The 17,861-nt window shown below is 37.7% G+C and overlaps 1 protein-coding gene across 13 annotated transcripts in view; it reads right to left on the reverse strand.

The window, feature by feature from the left end:
* Window positions 1-3,776: 3,776 nt before the first annotated feature.
* The window catches only part of NFIB (nuclear factor I B), a 440,917-nt gene continuing 426,832 nt past the window's right edge, over window positions 3,777-17,861 (reverse strand). For all 13 annotated transcript variants that reach the window (XM_067744397.1, XM_067744402.1, XM_067744408.1 and 10 more), the window contains one exon: window positions 3,777-10,303. In XM_067744397.1, coding sequence (XP_067600498.1) covers window positions 10,174-10,303 — 130 coding nt within the window. In that variant the 3' untranslated portion in view covers window positions 3,777-10,173. The remainder of the gene's footprint in view (window positions 10,304-17,861) is intronic.

Consider the following 17,861-nt stretch of genomic DNA (forward strand, 5'->3'; position numbering starts at 1 on the left):
CAGGTACAAAAAATTTTCTGTGATCTTAATCCTTTCTTATGACCTACAAGTGATATTTACATTTTTTTGTTTATATCTTTATTTTTTCCTTAATTTGATTCTTGCTTTTCCTAGGCTGTGCCTCATACATTAAAATATTTGCATTCATTAAAAGTCATTAATTATATTCTAGTTTGTGTATGGACTTTCTTCCAAATGAAGGAAGCAAAGGACACTATGATTTCCTTTCCTTTCCTCTGCCTGTGTCAGCTATAAGATATGAAGAAAAATTAATTAGGCTTAACCCTTGACTTCTCACTATGTGTGTTTTTCTGAAAGCTTCTCTGAAATGGAAAACAATGTTTATGTGTACAAATAGGCCAGGATATTTTTTAATCTATGTTATTTTTATTTAATCTGAACACTAATTTGGAACTGATTGCTTTGCTAGATTATGAAACAACCCAAACAATATTTCACAAATAAAAGTTCACAGTGAAATTAACGGGCAAGCCACATATATGCCCGCGTACTCCTACTTCTGCACATTCTTGAAATTCCAGTTTACATTTAGTTTTGCCTGGAATATTATTTAAGTATTCTGGACATTTTGGTTTAGTATTGCAAACATTAGGTTGTTCGTGTATTTGTGTTTTTACAAATTAGACAAGGAACCGCAGTATAAATGGATTTGGGGCTGAAATTTCTTTTAAAATATTTTCATTTGAATTTCTCATCATAATGAAGTTCCATCAGTGCCCCTCCTCTTATGTTTCTCTGGATAGGTGTAAAGCCACTTTATTTTTGTACTAACAAAGAGAATTTTGATTCTGGAATAGTAAAAATGTGAGAAACAGTAATTGGGAAAAACATATATGATCAGGACAGGGTGGATTTGACTCACCTTCTAAGTCTCTCTTTCTGAGGAAAGTGTCTTTTCCCTGTGTACCATGAAAGGTACTGGGCGGCTGCTGGAGGGTGCTGGGCATGGATCCAGGGCAGCCCTGGGCTCATTTACATCCACGGTCACACTAAAGGGGGTGGGGAAAGCGCTGAGGGGGCTTCTGGGAGACAGAACAGCCCCCAGCTATTGTTGTTAAATGTGGACACACCCTTCAGGTTGCCAATCCCCACGGTCCCCATTTGTTAACTCTGCCTGTTAACCCAGTTATGCTACCTGCCCTGCCCCCCTGCCCTCAAGCTGTGACCATTTGCATTTTTGACCCCCGCAGCAATAAATTGCACGCCGCAAGGACTTCTTCATATAATCCACCCAGAGAGGAATCATTTATTGTTAAAAAATAACAGTGGTGAGAACTTCTTGGAAAATGCAAGTTTCCCACCTCTACTCTGCCCTCCATCTATCCTTCAGGCCCTTATGTGGACTACTTTGGTCACATTAAAATCCAGTAGCCCAGAGTACCCCAGAGGGGGGCATTTTGTTGACATGGAGGAAAGGACCATTTTAGAATAAGAGACACCATGAGGATCACTGGAGTTTCCAACCCTGAACAGAAAGAGCAATTTTGGACAACCCAAGGATGGTTTGGGGGCATTTGGGACTGGGTGAGCAGGGAGTGAAGGGAGAACGAAGAAGAGGGGAATTCCACAGAGGGAGGTGGCCTGGAAGCAAAGAACAGAACGTTTGCTTCCTTTCCTGTGGGAGCAGCTACGCTGTCCTGTAAAGACTTTGTGGGGCTCCTCTGTATGAAGTCTGGAAAGCTGCATATCTCAGGCTTATCCAATCTCTCCCAGCCCATTGCAGATTTCACCTCCTTATCCAGTCCCCACCTTAAGAGGAAAGAATGGAGTGTCATGTGAGCGGAGCACAGATGCCAGCTGTCAGCTTGTCCAAGGAGGGAAGAGAGTCAGATGCTGCACTCTTGCCTGGGGCTTCCTCAGCCCACAAGGTCCTCCGTTCAGTTCTCGTGACTTTTCTCTATTTGAGAAAACTTCTATTCCTTGCAAATTCTTGTGTCTCCTATAAAATAAAGCTACTTAGAAAATTAACAGACTTAAGAAATCAATGCTTTTCTTCCCTCACAAAGAAAGGAAAGTATTGACATCACCTGAAGGGAACTTCTAGAAGCTAAGGTCAGGTCATTTACAGACGCGCAGTTTCCATTCAAGAAATGGTCTCTTGGAAGGACTCTGTTGGAATATGTATCAGTAGAGACTTGCTGGCTGCCACAGAATTAAAACTAAAAGGGAAAGAAGTAATGTTCTCCAACCAGTAGCAATTCAATTATTTCAATAACACACAACACAAACACACACACACACATGCAAAACCAATTGCTAATGAAAATAATTCATATCTTCATGTCCTCACTCTAAAAGAAACGAATCCATTCATTTCTGACTAATGTGTCACACTGCCCAATGATGAAGCCAATAATAGTAATGATAATAGTAATAATAAGTAACACATTTCCAGCACTGAAAGAGCTTTACACGCACAATCTCATTCATTCTCTCAACAGCCTAATGAGACACTCTCACTAATTTTACAGACAAGGGAACTGAGGCAAAGAAAGTTTATGTAACTGTCTATACAGCTGGCCAGTCCCAGCATTTGGAAGCAGCCAGTTTAACTCTAGAGCAGGGACTTGAAGTAACTGTTGTGTACACTTCCTCACTGCTGTCTCTCTTCTATCCCCAAATCTTGATCGATGCCAACAAAGCCAAACATTTTCATCAGGGCAAAAAGTCGCTCTATACGTAAAAATTTTATTTCAATTATAATATTCTTAAAACTACTTCCCAGGACATTTCTTAATCTTCTAAAAAATCCAATTACCATCTCGTCTTGGAGCCGTCCAGGATTCTCCATTTTTTTTTCAGTAGATAGCGGTCAACTGATTTGCATGCAACTCTACACACAGCATTGTAAACCCACTGTATCAGGGCGGTTTGGGGAGGTGAAAGGGACCCGAGTCATGAATTAAGAGGTGGTGGGATCAGGCAGTTGGATCCGTTTCAGCAAGTCTTTGATTGGGATGGTCAAATTCCAGGCATTTTTATCTCTTTTCAATGAAGCTTGCATTAGTTTTGCTTCATTTGTGCACATCACTCAGATGGATCGCAAAACCCTTTAAGCTCATTCCTTTTCAATTAGCTATTTTTGAACTCCAGCTGACTCCGTTCAGAATTGCTGTATTCAAGGAGTCTGGATTTGGGACCCCATCCTCAGTTTCAGCTCGCGTCCCACCTCCCTGTGCATAAGGAACATCGACCCTGCTCGCACTGAAAAGTAGCACCGCTTCTTGGAAACCTAAGATGCTTCTCCTTTTCAGGCATTGGGAGAAAGAAATTCTTCTCCTCCAGTACTCACAAAACCACTAAACCCACAGCCACAGGGTGGCCCCAGGACTTACCTTTTCTGTTGAGTGTGTGTGTTTGAGGCCCTTGTGGTTTTTCAGTCGAGGAGACCACAGTCCAGTCATCCCGAGCACACGTTACATCTTCACCTCATTGCTGAAAGGCCTTTCTCAGAGAGTGGGGGGCTGAAATTCTAGATCTGCACTTGCATTTCTACTGTCATTGTTTAGAGAGTTTGGGAGGATGATACGTAGTAGGAATTGCAAGAAGGGTTTAAACATACACACGTGCCCAGTGCAATTGGAAGTACCGAACTGAAATAGTAACCATCCCAGATGCTAAGAAATTAAACCCATGCTACAAAATTCCCAGATGGAAGGACCAAGATCCACTTCCAAGATATACTGACCCCAACGCTAACATAGGAAGAGCGGCGGGAAGAGGTGGAGGAGGAAAATTAAAACATGAGGCCAGAGTCTGTAGCATAGCTCATTTTATTGTTTAAACAGTTTTTGCATAGGAAATATATCTGCTTCCAGTAATTGACTGCAGTATGAGCAGCTGCTAGCAGTATAGGCTGGATATAACAGTAACAATCACATTAAGTCAAGCTTGATTTACACCAGTTTAAAACTTGTGGCAATTGAGTTCATTTGCAACCCACAAAAAGTACCCAAAGAACATTATCCTCCAACCGGGCACAATAAAACCTTCGCTAACATTCTGGCCCAGTCTGGGGCTGATCCCAGAGGTCTGAACGCCAGAAATTAAGTAACTGTCATATAATACATCCTACTGCTAAAGGTTTGTTACACGGAGATTGTGCATGTGCCTCCTTTTTGAAAAAATTTAATTAAAATACAAGGTTCTGTATTTATGGCCCATGAGGACAAAAATGCCAAAAGTTTTAAAATGGATCAACCCTGGTGTGTAGCTAGCAAGCAATAACTGACTACTCGTCACCTACAGTTGTACTAAATGTATCTAAAGAAACACACAGTCCTACAAAAGTTGTTCTCAGAGAAATAGCATTGAGGTGAGGGCACCTCTTCCCAGGATGCTAAAAGTTCTATGTGATATAAGCACAAATTAACAGCTTGATGAAGACATAATCTAATGCAGCTTTGAGAAGCCTATGCCTGGGATGGAGTTACCCCTCACATTCTACAATGTTGTAGAGATTTTTTTTTTTTTCCAAGAAAATGTCATTTGAAACATATTTACAACTGAACTCAACAGAGACTGTGAAATTGAACAGGCACTGCTCATTTGTTTGAGTTTTTTGGTAAACATTTTGCTGGTTTTTTTTTTTTGTTTGTTTCTTTCTCGTTTTGCATCAACTTTTTTTCAGTCCATGCAACTTCAATGCCCTCGATGAAGAATGCATAATAAGCCATACTTCTTAAAAAAAAAAAAAAAAGACTTCCTTCTGCATAAAGAGATATATTTGCCACATCAGTCCCTGTAGCACAGTTTTCAAAACCATTCTGTCAAAAATACAGTAATACAAGACTGGCTTTAGTGTCACCAGCTCACACTGCCTTGTGTGTATGTAGGCCACCATTTGTTACTGGTACTGTATCATGCAATAAAAGTTATCAGAGGCTGGGGCTGGCGTGCTCATAGGCTAGTGGCACTGAAGCGTTTTCACAATCTCAACAATTTGAATTGCAACACACAGATATTTCTAAAGAGTCTTAACTAGTGAACCCTTTTATTATTTAAAAAAAAACAAAAAAAACAAAACTACTTACAACCATTGAAGAAAGAATTGCAACAACAACAAAAAAATGTAAAAATTGACCGTCTCCAACTTGTCCCCTTTGACTATATGAACAATGTCACCAACAGATCTGTGGCACGGACACAGTACAAAGAGTTGTCATGGCAATGAGTTTGGCTGATGCAAAGGTCATTGTGCAGGGTCAAAGGGCAAAAATCAGTGGTCCATGTTACCCCCCAACTGCAGTGCTCCACCCCACCCACACAATTTTTAAGGAATTAGAAAAAAACAGGGGAACTACCAGAAAGTGCAAAATATGAAGAAGGCAGCTTTCAGCTCCTTCAGCATGGAGTAGAACATTCAATTTTGAGCTTTTACAGTTGGACTTGAATAGCCTGCACATTTAAGAAAAAAAAGTTTGCAATAGAAACCCAATTTTTTAAAGTCCAGGAAGCATGCAGCTGGTTAATGTTAACCAAAGACCTTGACAGGAACATGTAAACTATACTGAATGTCATGCTTGGGGCCTATCTGCCAGCAATATTGTAGAGTTGTTTCATTACAAATGAATACTGTACACTGAATATGGGATAACTTTCTGCAGCCTTCGTTTCACACGGTACATAGAGTTTGAATCTAGGTAAAGAACACATGTCCTGGTGTCACACCGCTGAAGATGTCCCTGTGCAATCTCTTTTGTTGAGTCCTTATGAAGCTACAAGTCACAAATCCAAGATTCTGCTCCCTGAGGACACGTTATGTGAGACATAGCACGGTTTTGTCATTTTCTGCCTATCCTGAATGCTCTGTGAAACAACCTTAAATACCATCACGTAACAATCACAAAAACTTTTGCTAAAGGCCGTATATACTAATAAAAAGACAGTGGTGCTTCCGACATTCTGAAATGCTCTGAAAACCAACTTTTCCAATACTAAATACAACAAAATAACCTTCATAAAATATAACTTTTCTCCATTTACACTTTTTTAAAGGATTAGTATCCTATGCTTTTCAAGCACAGGAATCTGTGAAATAACTCCTAACATGGACAGATTTTTTTTTTTTTTTAATACATAACTTAAGAGCCTGGAGAGTTTTAACTCAAGTCCAGTCTCCAAACAAGGAATATTCTTGTTTACTTTAAAAATGGAAACAACATATATAGTTCCATTATAATTGTTAAAAAGTTAGCTTTACAAACATGGGAATTTTAATTTAAAAAAAAATTCTTAACAAAACTATACAGTGTACAAATTACTGTCTACAAGGTAGGCGGTTCATGAAGAAGACCTTTCGCTCTTCTTGCTACTCGCAGCTTCACAGATTCATTCACATATTTTTTTTTAATGGAGCTGCCCACCCGAACATTACCCCATAACTATATTGCTATAATTAAGATTTTTGCCATGTCTTTATGTACAGTCTCCTTCACTGCCTTTTTCTTTTTTCTCCTTAGACAAGCCTCAAACGCTCATGTCACTCCAGAGGAAACACTTCAGAGGCACTGTGAGGGGTGGGCTGCAAAGCAACGCAGGGAAAGCTGAACAGTGCCGCGGAGCCGGGGCTGGAGACGCCACCCCCTACTGATGCCCTTGGGTGACCTTCACCATCCTGTAGCTCTGCAGTTCTGGGGAGGGGAGGGGCGTGCAAGACCTGCAAGGGGGGGGGCCCTTAGTCACAAGATACTTCCTGGTAAAAAGAGGAGGAGGCCGAAATGGATTTGAGATTATATAGAGAGTAGTATCTTTTTAAGAGTTTTATCTCAAAAGGAAAGGAGAAAAAAAAATGATTAAAAAAAAAAAAAGCAACACTTGAACTAGGCCTTTGTATTCAAGAGGCAGGCAGGAATACCCACAGTGTGTAACTTATTTAGCTAGAGCTGCTCATTCACTGGCAAAAAAAAAGAGAGCGACTCTGCTCTTAAAAAAATACTGCGTGTCCTGTGAGGTTGATTTGTTCACCTACTAGGTTGAAGAGCTTGGCTGAGATGATCTGTTTTCCACCAGGGCAAGTCATCACAGAAATGACTGGACTTCCTTTTGAACTTGCGCTCCTGCTGTGCTTTTCAGCATTGGGGCTATCAAACTGAATGGGCTAATCAAACACAATTCTCAGGCCCATAAGCATTGTTCTAAAGTATTCATTATTAAATGATATGCTGTGAGAACAATAGACAGTTTATTTTATTAGGCCATGGCCTGGGGGAAGGGGGTCGGGGGCTCCTCAGGACAGCCCACCATGTGTCACTAATTCTAAAAGATTTTCCCCCTGGTAATGAATTCCCTCAATGGGACTGGGTGGGGCGGGGGGGGGGGGGGGGGGCAGGCAGTGGGGCAGAGTAAAGTAGAACCAGCCTCCATTCACCCTCTAGCCCTCCGGGGAAATTAAATCCAATATATACTTGAGGTACCATCCCTTAAAAAAGAAATCCCATCAGCATCTGATGGGCTTAATTCATCCACAGGAAAATTCATTTCTAAAAATTCTCTATTTCCCTTCTAGTCTGGTTCTCTGTTTAAAAAGGGCAGGTAAAATGAAAACTTAACAAGACTTATTATTTTTGTTCCTTAAAAACTGAACTTTGATTTTAATCTAGAAGTCCGAATACATGTAATAATAGCCCTCTGTTCAATCTCCTGGATATTAAAAAAAATTTCCAAGCGCACTACCGTCCGTTTGAAGTAGTGAGTCCCAGGTAAATCACAGACTAACATTCATGAAATGAAGAAATGGGGAAGGAAAGTGGTGGGGAAAGGATGCGGGAGCACCCCCTCCAGCAGGATGGCATAGTTTAGAGGAGAAAGTATGCTCAGCCCCGAAGCTGAAACATCTGCTAGATGTACTTTTCAACGACTATCTTTGCTAACTATGAGACAGGCTCACTCTCCACTGTGGATCCGGAACTTTCAAGAAAAACGACCACGCCCCCCCTAAAAAAGATAAGACCGTTTGTTTTAAGCCAAGTCTGCCTCCAGGTGAATTGGTTGTGTTTGCTTGCTCTTACTCTGTTGCTATGAAAAGCAGAAAGGAGTTCCGCTTGCACCCCAGGTGGGGAGTTTGAGAGGGAAACCTGTGAAGTTGAAGTTTCTCACAGTAGGCAGAACAGTCGCTGTGCAGCCCAGGCCCATCTCAGGGTGCACTGCTTCACAGCTACACTGTAAAGTGTTAAAAATCCTCCCACCCACCCCAGAATATATATATATGTATATTAAAAAAAATCCCCTGTCCATCTCTCAGTACACAAAAGGACCTCATCACACTGCAAAAATAGCAGTACCCACTTTGGTCAATTAAAACAAACAAACAAAAAAAAAGCATACATTATTTTTTTTTTAAATCTGTGTACTTACCTATAATAACCAATACAGCTAAAAGCACTACCTACATAGGCAAAACTTGGTATTGCATAATTCGTATAAATTTGAAATCCCTCCCCCCCAAATATTAATTGGAAGATGAAAAACATGAAAGGTTAATAGAAAAAACACCAAAATACTGAAAATATTGCTGGTCGATTACAATTTTTAAGCGGCAACTATACACAGCCATGATATGCTTTATAAATGTGAGATAAAGGTATAACTGTCTAAAAAATCCATGATGTCACACATTTTTCTTCGTCTGGAGTACAAAATATTTTGTCATAAAAATGGTAAAGATTTAAAATGATAATAAATGCAGCAAAACAAGTGTAGTGATGTCACTTTTTTGTGTTTTTTTGTGTTTTTTTTTGTTTTTTAGATTTCAAGGCAAGGCACGTAATGTGGACATTATATCTTCGTGCAAATTAGGATTACTGGAAAGAGTATTTTTAATTAAAATTTTAAGAGACATAGAGGCAAAAATGTGTCTGCCCATGCACACCACAGATCTGTCAATACAAGAAATTTGTTGAACAAGGCTAATGTCTGAAAGCACCATGCAAGTATTCAGCACCCTGATTACATCTGTTTTCTCAAGAGTGCATTTTTATATCCTACACCCTGGCGTTCCCAGTTTGTAAACTGTAAGCTTTACCCTTGTGACATGGATTTGCCTGCCTCTTTGTCTCTAGAATGCAGATTTTATAGAACCTTTTGTACACCCTATGGGTTCTTGATGCAACCAGTAATTTTAAATAAATAAATTCTACCTCCAAGGAGGCTGCAGCTAAACCAACATAAGTGCTGTGTTTTCATTAATTTTTTTTTTCCTCAAGCACATGATTTGTCTTGATTTAATGCCTTTTTACTGCCCTCAAAAACTGAGGGGAAAATAAATTCGTTCAAAATTATTTTAAATTCTTTTTAATCCCCTCAATTTAGAGTCCAAGGGCTGAAGGACTTATAATCATGATTCCCCTTTAGATATAAATTTATAAATTGCACTTGCCTCTGTTAAGTGTTTCTTTTGTGGGGAAACTATTATATTAATTTTTACTGTTGCATGCAGAGATAACACTTCACCTACATAGAGGCATTTCTTCCATAGAGCCTTTGTGTTCAAACTGTTTTTTTTTTCCTTTTTTCTTTTTCTTTTTTTTTTCTTTTTTTCTTTTTTTTTTCTTTTTTTTTTTAAGATTTCAAACTGGGTTACACACTGGAAAAGGCTGGGTTAAGGGCCAAAATTTAATAAATCTGTACTGATAACTAAAGGCTACAGAGATTTCATATATATTTTTTTTAACTTTTAGAAATCAGAGTGCTTATAAAATGGCTGGCTCATGGCTCTGTCACCCAGCACTTCTGATGCCGCCTCCTAGCCTTAGTTGGTGAGATAACCAGGAATAGTGATTCCATGCGTAAACAACAAGAATACTAAACCAATAAAACTAGCTTATCATGCAAATATTAAGGCATCTAGAAAGTCAGTTAAAATATATTGTCATAGAGACAGAACATCTATTTCCCAGCGGACTTCATGTAACAAAGGCTACTTTGCAGGGGCTGCGATCTACCATCAGTGAAATATCATCGACCCTTTTTATGTCATTACAGTTTCAACCTTAAGGGAATTAGTGATTGTAAGTGCTGCGATTGCTGGTCTATTATCTTCTTTCTTCAGTTTCTTTCCTTTCTCCCTTTTTGTTTGTTTTATTTTGTCCAGTCTTCTCTTTTCCTTTTTTTTTTTTTTAATTTCTTAAACTAGTGTTGTATTTCATGTTTCCCTCAGTTGCTTGTTTCTGCTTGAAGGAAAGGTTCTCCGATTATGTTCAAACCGTAATTTTGGACATTTGCCGGTAGGATGGGTGTCCTATTTGATACTTGGAAAGGAACCAAGCTAGCCCAGGTACCAGGACTGTTGGCAGGAGAGGGGCAGGAGGGAAGGAAGAGAAAAAGAAAAAATACAACGTTACTCTACAGCAATATTAGAAATATAAATTCCATAGGCATCAAATTACTACAATAGCTTTTTTCCAAATTGCAGTTTAATATGAGATACATGTGCTAAATTATAAACATTATACGTATGTAAGCTACATGGTCTATTTCTTTCACGGATGGTAAGACTGTGAAAAAAACTCGAGTAAGACTCATCCATAGTTATTAAACTCTGATTGAGGATACTCTTCCTAAAATACTTGGTCTACTTTGATGTAAATATAATATGATTTTTTGTCAAAAAAAAAAAAAAGAGAAAGAAAAGAGCAAATCTACAACAGTGCCAACATACTTTGCAAGCAATACTCTGATCTTGTTTTAATTCACCAGCAATTGTGATGTATTTCAATTTTTCACCTGCCTATCGGTTGAATAAAATTGAAAGCCGTAATGAAAGAGATTTTTTTTTCCCTTCACAATAAGAGAAAATACATTTTTCGGAAGGCCAGTGCATAATGTGTAGTTGGAAGCTGACACCAGAAGCCAGGGCATCCCCTGTCCCTCCGCATCAGTCATGTCTCCACATCCCAGCTGCTGTGAGTTTGGGAGTCTGGAGAGCAGCCTGGGAGAAGTCCCACAGGGAGGGAGTAAGCAGAGGAGGGGCTTGCCCCTCTCCAACCAACTCTAATTTCACCGATGTTGTATTTGGGGATGTATAAAACAAAAACAGTTCAAGAAACAGTTCTCTAATTGCTACTGGCAAAATCTCTCATTAAACAAGTATCATACAGAGGAAAATAACACGACACCTACGTGTCACAAAACAACCCCATAACATACATTCTGGGTATACCTAATCAGATGCATTATTTGTTCCAACATTCAACTAGGAACTAATGTCAGCTAAGTAACAGCTGCATAAATAATCATGAAACAAGAAAACATCCAACTGACAATTCCATACCCAGTTTTGTCATCGTCTGGCATGGAAATACAACTTCAATGTTTAAATTTAATTTATCCTTTAAATTTAATTTATATCCTTTTCTTTACTTTTGGAGCCATGAGGTGAGATAGATTCTACTATGGTAGGTATCAAGCTAGACACCCTCATTTTTTCATATTTAAATTCCAAAGGTACAAAAACCTTTATGGAATATTACCTTGAAGGAACAATTTTCCTACCTACTCCCTCTACCCCCCAAAAAGAAAAAGCGTGGATTAAAAAAAAAAAAGAACTTGATATGTAACTTTTTACTCTCATGACACTTTTAAACAAATAAAGAGGCTCATTATTACGTCTAGGTACATATTTCTGAGTTAATATTTTAACAGAAAAATATTCACAATGACCTTTTATGCTAAAGGGATTTTGTGATTAGAGTATGAGATCCATAATAACAAAGTCCATTTCTCTTTCTGTTCTCCATCTAATATAGTAACTGGTACATGGTAGGTGCTCAGTAAATTTTTGGATTAACAGGCAAATCAATTAAATATTCCAAATCACACCCAACTATATATTTTTTAAAAGTGTTGCTCATAATCACATAATTTCACGAGTACATTGCAGTTTGGCCCCTATAGTAAGAAAATAGGCATCTCTGAACTTAAAATTAGAGATGTTTAGTATCAACAAAAATTAACTATGCAGGAAAAATCATATAATACTTGAAACAAAAACTTCAAATGAAAAGATACGTCATTATAGGATAAAAAATCATAATTCTACAGAATAAAAAGTTGTTACTGAAACCTTTTCTAAGAGACTTAACTTTTCACATATTTCTCTCTTCCCTCACACATCTTCAACAATTACTTCTGCATTTTGGACCACTGATTGGGCCACTGATTGGGAAGAGTGTTACATGATTCATCATGAAACATTTTCCCTCCACTGTCCTACCGCACTTGATTACATAGTACTTCTATATAGCACTACCTCATATCATAATTATCTGTATCTATGATTATCTTACTTACTGAAAGGTAAGATCTCTAAAGAAAATGACCTTATCTTATCAATCCTTATTGCTGACCATAGCTGATGCTAATTATTTCTCAACAAATAAATGACAAAAATGGATCTCCATTATTTTTAACCTAAAGCAGGAAGCATGTATACAAAACAAAAAGACTAGCTCAAATTGATAATCCTTGACAGTAAAAGAAAATGTCAACGACAAGTAAATAACTTTGCAAAACTAACGAGTCCCAAATTAAATGGGCTCTAGGAAGTCATTTAGAAACTGCATATTTTAGGAAAATAAAGTGTATTTTAATGCTTGAAAATAGATGTGACTCCTTAAATGGAGAAGTCTACTGATCAATGGCAGAAAAGACAGGAATTCAGGGTTTATTTTGCAATAGCTTTCTTACTCAGTTCTTTAGAAGAGACATGTATTGTTAGTTTATGGAAAATCCTTGATAAAAATACATAGATGCTAGTGACTAACAGGACTCTTGCTGCAGAAGAGCTAACAAATTCAATTTAGATGTTTATTTAAATCTTTCAAACCTCCCATGCTACATTATGACCACGTCAAAATTGCAGTGTGTGATATATTTGTCAATACTGTTTATGAACCTTTGGGGGAAAATAAATCTCAGACATTAACACTATGCAGACCCCATATATGAGCTTACAAGTCTCTTATTGCCAATCTGGAGGTTAAATACAGAACTGTAAGGCACAGACATTTTTTAGAGCTTTTTGGTAGTCCCGTTGAAAAAAATCTGGTAAAACTAATTCAAAGATTACGATAACAGTGCAAAGAAAAATGTTTAGCCAAACAAAATAACTTAGATCATTTAATTTCTAAAAGACAATGCCTCAAATCTCATAGTTTTTCAGGTAGAAATTTAACAGTGCTTTTTACATATCAACTCTCTCTACATAAGTCAATGTCAGTGATTGCCAGCATGGATAAAATAAACACACTTTCATATTTATGTACATATACAACTAGTTACATGTAAAATGCTTAATCGTTTTAATTTCTAATAGAATGAAAATTATATGGATAACCTTATGTTCAATCCAATAATCTGTGTCTCTGTCTATTAAGAGATGAGAGTCTCTCAACTGAAAGATTTGAAAATATTCAAAGTCAAATTAAGCTACTTCAGCAATATATCTTCAAACACTCATTTACTTGGTCTTCATTACATTTTCCATTGCCAAATCACCTTTTTTTTTTTTTTTTTAAGGCAAACAGAAGATGAGCATGACTGAAAGTTGAAAGCACAGCTTTAAAAAATATTGGGCTTCCCTGGTGTTGCAGTGGTTGAGAGTCTGCCTGCCGATGCTGGGGACACGGGTTCGTGCCCCGGTCTGGGAAGATCCCACATGCCGCGTAGCGGCTGGGCCCGTGAGCCATGGCCGCTGAGCCTGCGCGTCCGGAGCCTGTGCTCCGCAACGGGAGAGGCCACAACGGTGAGAGGCCCGTGTATCGCAAAAACAACAACAACAAAAACAAAACAAAATATATATATATATATATATACCTGCCATACTAGTAAAAAGAGAAAAGAATACAAGTACTTTGTGGAAAATCAGGCACAAAACAAAGCCCCAAATATTTTGACGATACTTTAACACAAAGCAGCATTCACCCTAGTGACTTCTACTCTATGTACGCTCTAAGTATATAATGAGATATTTCATTAAAAATAAAATAAAGTTAAATAAAAATTACAGGAAAAATTAATACATCTGATATCATGGATCATATTTTCATATGATTCTGATCAAATGTATGATGTGGCTGCCGCCCCCCCACCAAAGGAAAGAAACAAACAAACAAATTACTTTGACCTTAAGATGCATTAATGGTAGGTGATGGGACGGCTTCATTTTATACTGATCAGACTATCTCAGAAGCATTGTGTTTCTTCTAGGCATCGCTCTTCAAGAGAAACAAACTCTATGGCATTTCTTTGGTGAAGAAACTCACCAAATCATGTCATTTGAGGAACATTAAACGGAAACAGGGAAGACATGATAGTTGAGTTGAAAAGAAACATAGACTTGTTCCATACGGTTCAGGTAGACAGAATTAGCGTAAAGGCAGAAACTTCCAGAAGATACCATGCTGAGGGCCTACTATGAACAAGGTGCTATCTTGGGCGTTTTACATATGCTATGTCACTTAATTTTCTCAATGAACTCTTGAAATTGCCATCATTATCCCCTTTTCACAGATGAGAAAGTTGAGGCTTAAACTCATCCAAAGTTACCCACCTAGATCTCAGATATGAATCAGTTCTGATTCCCATGGCCATTTAACTATTATACTGCTTCCCTGGGAAGTTAGACATTGACCAAACATTCAAAAGAACTTATGAACAGAGTTTTCTGAAGGCAAAATGTATTTGCTTCAGGAGACAATGAATTTCCCATGCCCCACACAGCTGGCTAGTGCTGCAGCAGACTTGTGTACAGAATATGTGATCGGTCTGGGTGATCTAGCGAATATGAAATTTGATATATCTATCTCCTTTGAAAACAAAGCTAATTGAGAGTGACGTTATGGTGAGGATTAAGGAGGAAGAAGATACCTCCTTCTTCTTTTTAAAAATGATACACTATTTATATATTTCTTAACCGGGACAAATTGGATAAAATGGCTAGTCTTTGTATCTACAAGAAGTAAAGAGACTCTGTACCTTTCAAAGAAAGAAACTGAGAAAACTCCTCTGGACAAGTCAACATTTGACTTGGTTGTGCTTTATAAAAATTATGCATTCTGTGACTGTGTATTCTAGGCCAAAAAGGGTTGGGTCCTTAGCTTTTAACTTGGTACCCACGCAAGAACCATGGCGTACCAAATAAACATATATGGAGTCATAAGTTTAGTAAAGAACCAAAGTCAAAGGCTTCCTTCAACTATTTGTCCTGAAATAAAAGCTAATTGAAAAATGGCAAAATTCATTTATTACTAGTCTGTGTGCATCTGATAATGGGTTGGGCAACCCATTTGTCAAACATTTTATGAAATGTCAAAGTATCCAGTGTACTAATACTTTTCAGGGGAATAATCGTATCACCCATTCAGATTTTACATACTGATTTAATCATACGACTACCATATTTGCTTTAAAGATAGTAAGTACTCTTTTAAGAAGCTTAAAAAAATATTACGGGAATGAAGCCCCAAGAACTGTATATATTCATACGTACCTCAACTGTACCAGTAGCCACATTACTTATAGACAGCAATAAAAGTAAGCAATGGCCCAGAAAGCATGGAAAATAAATTCAATAAATACCTTAAGTTAAAAGCAGGATTTGCCCTTAATTCCACTGTACCTGTTTCAAATACCCCCAAGAAGGAAAGTTTATTACTTCCTTGGCTAAACCTTTCTAATTTTGTTACTATAATATGAACACACAGGTATTAGTATCTCTCCCAAAATGCACAATAAAAAATTTTCCCTATTAATAGCTAAAATCTACCTGGAAAAACCAATCAAGGGCAGGCTAATTAAGTATTAAGTTAGAAACCATGCTGTCCTGGATGTGTGCATTTGGACTGGCGGCTTATTTCAATATAACACAAATGCTGCAGACTGTGTCTTATGAAAAAATGCTCCATCAGACCAGGGGAAGGAATATATGGGTAGTATTTAAGTACCCATATATTTAGGAATTATTATATAAATTATTATACATAAAGAATAGATCTAAGAATTCATTCATGTATTAGAACAAAGAAAATGGTACTTATTAAATATACTGGTTGCTAGCACTTACCTAGTGTGTGCATTTGCCAGGCACTGATCTATGTGCTAGACCTACTTTAAAGCTTTCAATCCTCATAACACACTTATGAGAAAAGTACCATTATTATTCTGACTTTACAGATGAGGAAACTGAAGCTGGGAAGTTGTGTCTTGCTCAACCCCTGCTGCTGTTAGATTGTAGAAGCCAGGATTTGAAATCTAGCAGCGTGGTTCTAAAACCTACATTCTTACCCACTACACTTCACCTAATCTCCCTCTTCTGTGAAACACACTACTTATATTACTAAGCAAGAATTCATATTATCCTTGAATTATACAAGAGATTCTATGAATTGAGGCCCAAATCATTTAGGCACACTGAAATTCCCAAAGAATATAACTTTTGAGTCCAAATTTCAACACAAATACCTGTATTTTATTTATCCAATTCCAGATCCTTTTCAGCTGAAGGCAATATTTACCTTTTTCGATGTACATACAGACGTGGCTGTATGTCAGTAACTTGCTTGTTGCGTTCCACTTCTGATGCAGCTAGACTAGAAGTGAAAGTGCTTTACACAGGTCTTGGGTTTCTTCAATTTATTTCCCCCATTTTTAAGTATCATTATTGCCATCGGAATGATCCTATTTGCATGCAAGATGATTCCTAATGATTATTACTATTTGTAACAATCTGTATTGGAAAGCTCCCTGGCCGGCTCTTACCTAACTGCAAAGTACTCTTGCGGGCTCTCTGAGAAACACCAAATATCATAAACTGCAGGTGTCTCAATGGAATTATTCTAACTGCAAGCAAGAGCACTTCATAGTAATGAAAGAGAAACATATCTGTTTCTTAACTAAGTAGGTAAATAGCCTGCTTTATTGCTAGCTACTCCTTGGGGACCAACGATTTTGAAAATAACATATCCAATCGGTAGGCTATCAAAGCTCATTAATTTATATTCAGTTGTTTCAGGTGGGTTTTGTTATCAGGGCATGCTGGATTGCGTGTTAACTTTACTATGTGTGAGTACTAGCATTTTCTAAATAAAATAATGGCATATGCCAGTGAAATATGTCATCCAATGAAAAGCACAGGGCAAGAAGAGCCTTTATGTATGGGGCTACTGCAGCTAACTACCTAATGTGTACATTATAATGTCTGTACTCTTTTAGTAAACAGCCCTTACAAAATCCTAGAAGACCCTTCAACAAGGCAATCTATATACTTGAAAGTAATAAAAACTTATTTCCTTAAAATGTTTACTTTAGACATAAGTAGGAAAAATACTCTTCCCCTAAACAGACCAAATTAAAAAAAAAAACCTAAAAACTGTGTTCCATATTTTTCATGTTTTAGAACTGAAAGTGGAAGATAGAGATTTACTATGAAGACGACTAATTGTAAATAAATTACTGTACACAGACGCTTATGTATCTAACAAGCTATGTAGCTGTGTGAGGTTTTAGCCAATTAAAAATATAGAATTATGAGGCTCAAAGTAGCGATTTGATCTCCTCCCACAGACTGCACCACAGCGGAGAATCCTACGTGTGGATTTCCATCCTCTTTCTCTAGTCTGTATTCCTTTCTATCCCCGGGCTCCTTTTCAGTGCTATTGTTACAAGTGCTACAGCTCCCCTTATTAGCATATGTGAGTCTTCAACAGCAGACAAAATTCCCTACAAAAATAGTGCTTCCAAATAGTGCCTTTCACTAGAGAAAATCACCCAAGGCATACCAAATTAAATAGAAATGTAAGTTTTATACAAAAGCAAAATGTGATTCTTTCCCAAATGATTTTCAT

Source organism: Pseudorca crassidens, chromosome 7 (assembly GCF_039906515.1).
Source record: "Pseudorca crassidens isolate mPseCra1 chromosome 7, mPseCra1.hap1, whole genome shotgun sequence".
In the NCBI taxonomy this organism is placed as follows: domain Eukaryota; kingdom Metazoa; phylum Chordata; class Mammalia; order Artiodactyla; family Delphinidae; genus Pseudorca; species Pseudorca crassidens.